Consider the following 5,125-nt stretch of genomic DNA (forward strand, 5'->3'; position numbering starts at 1 on the left):
TGGGCTTAAACCTTTCAAACATTTTTGTGTGGTCTATTCTCAAATGGGGGGTGGGGGGTGGGTGGGGGGGGTGTACTTTAAATGATGCATATGAGTCATGCACAACTCTGGGGGAAAAAATCCACTATAATAAGTAGAATAAAGAAAATTAAATAAACAACTTTGCAGTCAGCTTCCATAAAACCTCACCAACACAAAAAGCAGCAAACACAGTTAAGTTCACTGCCGGAGGGAGGCCAATTTTAATATTATTAATAATAGACAAAAATCAAGAAAACTGTTTTTTGTGGTTGAAATGCTGCAGCAATTCACCCACAAAACAAAGCAAAGAAAATCTGTTTGAACACGACCTCCTCACTAATCCCTCACCGAGGAACATACGAGAAAAACCAGGTTAAATGAAAGTACGAGGTCGTCTTAGCATCGCTGCATGATCACAAAAACGTATTTAGTCGTATTAAACATTGGAAATGTAGCTTTAATAAATCAAATACTGATGGTGCAGTGCTGTGCTGCAGCCCTTTACATGGGCCTTTTTTCTACTCATACAAAAATCCCACTAATGCAAAAACAATCTTACACACACACGCACACACATGCACACACACACTCCTTCATACACCAAGTTAGTTTTTTGCACAATGCTCAGTCTGTTGCACAACCTGCTGTCATTTTTGCACTTTTCTGTCTGGTGTCTTAGTTTTGCAAGTTTTTTGCAATTTCTGCATATTGCACTTTATGTAGTCCTGCGTTTGCTGGTCTGTTATATGCTATATGTATCACGGTCTTGCACATTGTCTCGTTTCACTGTGTACTGTACCACTGCACATGGTTGGAATGACAATAAAGCAACTAGACTTGACTTGGAATTCAAATATTTATATTATTCAAAACTCTTCTGAGAACCTCAACTGGATTTTAACTGCCCTCACGTTAGTGATCTGAGAACAGTTAGAAGTTGAGGACAATGAGCACAATGTGGTTGACTCTGTAATTAGTTTGACTTGCAAATATTCTTGTAAAAGAAGAGATGTGATTTTGCACTGCTTTGAAAAGACAATTTAATGGTTGGAACAATTCAATGGGACTCTCGCGCACTCTCTTGCCGACTGCTGAAATATTTATTAAACCATACTTTGGTCTGTCATCTCATCAGATAATCAGAGGACTGGTGAGATCAGTCTAACTTTGCACGCATATGCGTCAGCAGTGGCATTAGCAGGATATCAAAAGACTCAACATGAGAGCATTAAGCAACAACAAAAACACATTTAAAAGCAAAGAGCATGAGATATATGTCATAAATGTTGCAGCAGGTTCATACTACAGCGAGTAAAAGATTTAGATTCATCAAAAGATTCATCCCGCTGCTTACAACACAGAGAAAGGCAAATATTTTCTTAGCTGAGCAACCAGATACACACAAAAATCCAGACCTGATGCCTGTGAAATGAACAGAATATACTTTTCTATGATGGCTTTTCAGTTGTTGTGCTCCAGGCAAGAATCAATGCAACAAATCAATTCACAAAACTGCTGTTTTTGCCATTTTTAGAAAAGCGTTATGTTCTCAAGCTCCCGGCCCTCCAGCACTGCTTCACTCAATGCTTTGCTTGGCACAAGGAAGGCAGGAAATTCCTGAGCTGCGTGGTGAAAGCCGGCCTCTGAACACCACGTGGAGAACTCGGCTTGGTCACAGCGCCACAACATTAAATCAGCAGATATATGTTGGATGCGAAGCCTGGAAGGAATCTTAATGCCGTAAATTTAAACGAGGAAGAAAGTTTTCCTTGTGTTCCTGATAGCTAGCAAGATAAAGTAAAAAAACAAAGAACAATAAGTGCCAGTAGCTTTATGGTTGAATTATAGGGAGACAATGCTGCGCCCACTCATTTAGTATCTTTTTAACTACCTCCCCCTGGACTGAAAGACCCCCTTCCAGCGATAGTGATGTGATTTCACAGACTGTTTGGGAAACCAAGTCAAATTTATCTGACCCCTTTTGTTTTGAGCTTCTGGTTGAATTGTATCTAGTCTGCCATTAACGCTGCCCTTTACATGTTTAAGAGCCTCATATGGTGCCTCATACCTTCCTCCAAAGTATCTCATGGATACCATATGTAAATAAGGCCTTAAAGGCATCATCTATCTGGTGTTATGGAAGGGGGCAATAAAAACGGTGGCCTGCTCACTTTCACTTTAACATCCGCGTAGAGAACTTTCAAAGTAAAGTAAACATGTTTTTACAGCTGAGGAAAAAACTTTTGCAGATTATAGAGGTAGATTAATACTTTGATTTGAGATGATAAAGTCATAAATTTATGTTTATTCATCTTTTTTTCTTGGATTTTTTCTATTATTATTAGATTACCTCTCCCCTGTTCCAGGATTACTTTAACATCTGTGCTGAAACATAAAAAAATATGCAAATACTGCCAGTTTTTAATTAAAGTTTTAACACAGCTCTGGTTAACTCAGCCTTACACAACATGGGATCATACCTCTGTTTGGTTAACGTGCAGGGGGGTTCATCAGCAAGTGGGAGAATTAATGTGGTTGTGGGGAGGTGGACTGGGGGACGCAGGAAGGAGTTGTTAAGAGAGGGGGGTAAAAGTGTGTCCCTTCTGCAATTGGCTGGGGCCATAAGTGTCTCATTATGCGGTGTATTGTTCCTTTGTTGTGTCGGTGGTATAAATACACCCCAGCAGGCCCATGGGGTGACAGTTTAGACACTCACTCCTGGGGAGAGGCTGAGCATCAGGCCGAACAGCACAAACTCAGGGAAAAGTGAGGCTGTACAAAAACTGCAGAGAGTTTGGAAACCTAGAGTTCAGGCCCTAAACTCAAGCTGTCACGGTTTAAGAGTTTTGGGTTTTTTTGGATCCTTGTTTTTGTTCCTGAATTTTCTCCCTCAGCTGAAATGGATTCCGATGCTGGCTCCACCTGCAGTCGCTCCTCGTCTCCAGACCTGGTGGTGGATGACTCTGCAGGGAGCTTCTTCTCCAATAAGATGTTCCAGAAGTACTGCCACGAGAACAGAGCAGACAGCGAGCCGGGCCAAGGCGGGACGGACTGCTGCAGCGTGGGCGGTAAGAGCAAATCCAGATCTGAGCTCAGCAAGGAAGAGATGCAAGATCAGAGGCTGAAAGTTAACAGTCGAGAAAGGAAGAGGATGCATGATCTGAACCAGGCGATGGATGGCCTCAGAGAGGTCATGCCGTACGCACATGGACCCTCGGTCCGCAAGCTGTCGAAGATTTCCACCTTGCTTTTGGCTCGCAATTACATCCTCATGCTTTCCAGCTCTTTGGAGGAGATGAAGAAACTGGTTGGGGACGTTTATGGTGGCAATGCCGCCGTCCAGAGCCGCACAGCTCCCCATCCCACCATTACCCCTGCGGCCACGGCCGCCCACCTCCCTCTGCATCCTCTGGCCCAGTCCCTTCACTCTCTGGTGGGCAGCACGCCTTCAGCTCTTCAGCATCACTCATCTTCTGCCTCCTCAGCCCCAGCTCCACACTCCCCTCCATCAGCCGGCTTCCTGAGCTTTCACGCTCCAGTCCAGAGCCTCCTGAAGGACCCTCTCCACCTGAGCAGCTCCTACAGACACTTCCCCGGCATGCCGTGCCCTTGCTCACTCTGCCAGCCTCTGCCCACCACTACCTCCACATTACACAGCCTGTCTATGAGCAAGTGAGCAGGTCTCTCTTAAAATAGACTGTCCGGACCACAAACAGGAGACTGATGAAAAAAAATTATAAAATGATGGCCGGGGCAAAACCTTGTACATACTGTATATACACATATAGCTATCTTTTGGGATACAAACTGCTGCTATTTTTTATTAATTGCCTCTTTTTCTTTTCTTCTTTTTTTTTACAGAAGTATTCTAAATGTTCTGAGGATTTTTTTTTATCAGAGTAGCTTATGTGAAATAAATGGAACTGTTGTGTCTGATTGGCACAAATGCTATTTTCCTAAATTAAAATGTTGTTTTGATAATAACTACTTCTGGGCGTCTTCTTTTAAATGTGCAGTTGATTTTTAGTTTGTGAAAAATGTCTCTTCTTTCTCAGCGTCACTATTTTGGAAATGTTCTGGACATGTACAAATACACAGTAATATCATTTATTGGTGCTTTAAAGGACAAACGTAGAATTGCTAAAGCTGACATTCAGGAAAAAAGGTTGTCATTTGTTGCTAACCAGTTTCAGACAGCCTAACCTCTGAAGAGCTAAAAAGGGACAGAAGGGCGAGACAATACACCAGAACAGAAGCTGAATGTGGTGTTCTTGAGCCTGGGGACCATCCATCTTCACCTCAACAGGGTGTAGGAGATGAAAGGACGACACAGGCGCCGGGAAGGCGCGTCACTTTTGTCTGACGCAGGCAAGGGACACAGCCATGTCCTCAGCTCTAGGCCAGCCATTTGTCACTGTCTCATAAGAACATGGATATAGGAACACAAAGGGCAGATTTTAAGCAAAGGACATAATGGCGTCTGTATTAAAAAAACAGGTCATTTTAATTCATACAGGATGAATATTTCTATCAGCACATATTTGCAATCAGATGTTTAAAAACTCAAATAATGTTCCAGCTTTCTTCTAAAAATAAACTGAACAAGCATACGTTCACTTTACACACGCACACTGCCATGAACATGATCTAGTCAAACAGCTCAACAAGGACTAGCCTTCACTTAGCAGCAAATCAGGCGTGTAAAATACATGCTTATCCTCCCACGGCTGACAGATGAGTTGGAGACCAGGGGAGAGATGAAGAGATGTAAATCATTCTCACCCACCTCTCACTTTTACCCCTCCTTCTGCTCTTGAAAGTGCTGAATAGGTTCGAACAATAGCCATGCGTGGGACACAAAGGCCGGGGGAGTCCGAGCTCTCGTGCCTGGGACACAGACCCCCTCCATTCAATCTACATTTCATCATGGTAACAAGCGCTGTCGGGCCAAAAGGCCTGACACCCTCGCTCACCACAAAGGCGGTTAGCTCTAATATATGAGGCTATTGACACTGTAAAGAGCCCCTGTCAGTACTGGGGGATTGTCAGCTGTGGGATGTCTCAGTGGGGGGAAGCAGCTGCCAGCCAAACCAAGCGATGAAGC

General features: G+C 43.5%; 1 protein-coding gene across 1 annotated transcript; it reads left to right on the plus strand.

The window, feature by feature from the left end:
• The first annotated feature begins 2,734 nt into the window (after positions 1-2,734).
• Positions 2,735-3,846, plus strand: olig4 (oligodendrocyte transcription factor 4). Its single transcript, XM_006807492.3, has one exon. It carries the CDS (start codon positions 2,921-2,923, stop codon positions 3,695-3,697), a length of 777 nt encoding a protein of 258 aa, XP_006807555.2. The 5' UTR covers positions 2,735-2,920; the 3' UTR covers positions 3,698-3,846.
• Positions 3,847-5,125: the final 1,279 nt, after the last annotated feature.

Source organism: Neolamprologus brichardi, chromosome 19 (assembly GCF_056152115.1).
Source record: "Neolamprologus brichardi isolate AB-2024 chromosome 19, ASM5615211v1, whole genome shotgun sequence".
Classification (NCBI taxonomy): Eukaryota; Metazoa; Chordata; class Actinopteri; order Cichliformes; family Cichlidae; genus Neolamprologus; species Neolamprologus brichardi.

What these genes read in the sequence shown, in the direction of transcription:
- olig4 (XM_006807492.3), top strand. Translation starts at nt 2,921, where the DNA reads ATGGATTCCGATGCTGGCTCCACCTGCAGTCGCTCCTCGTCTCCAGAC.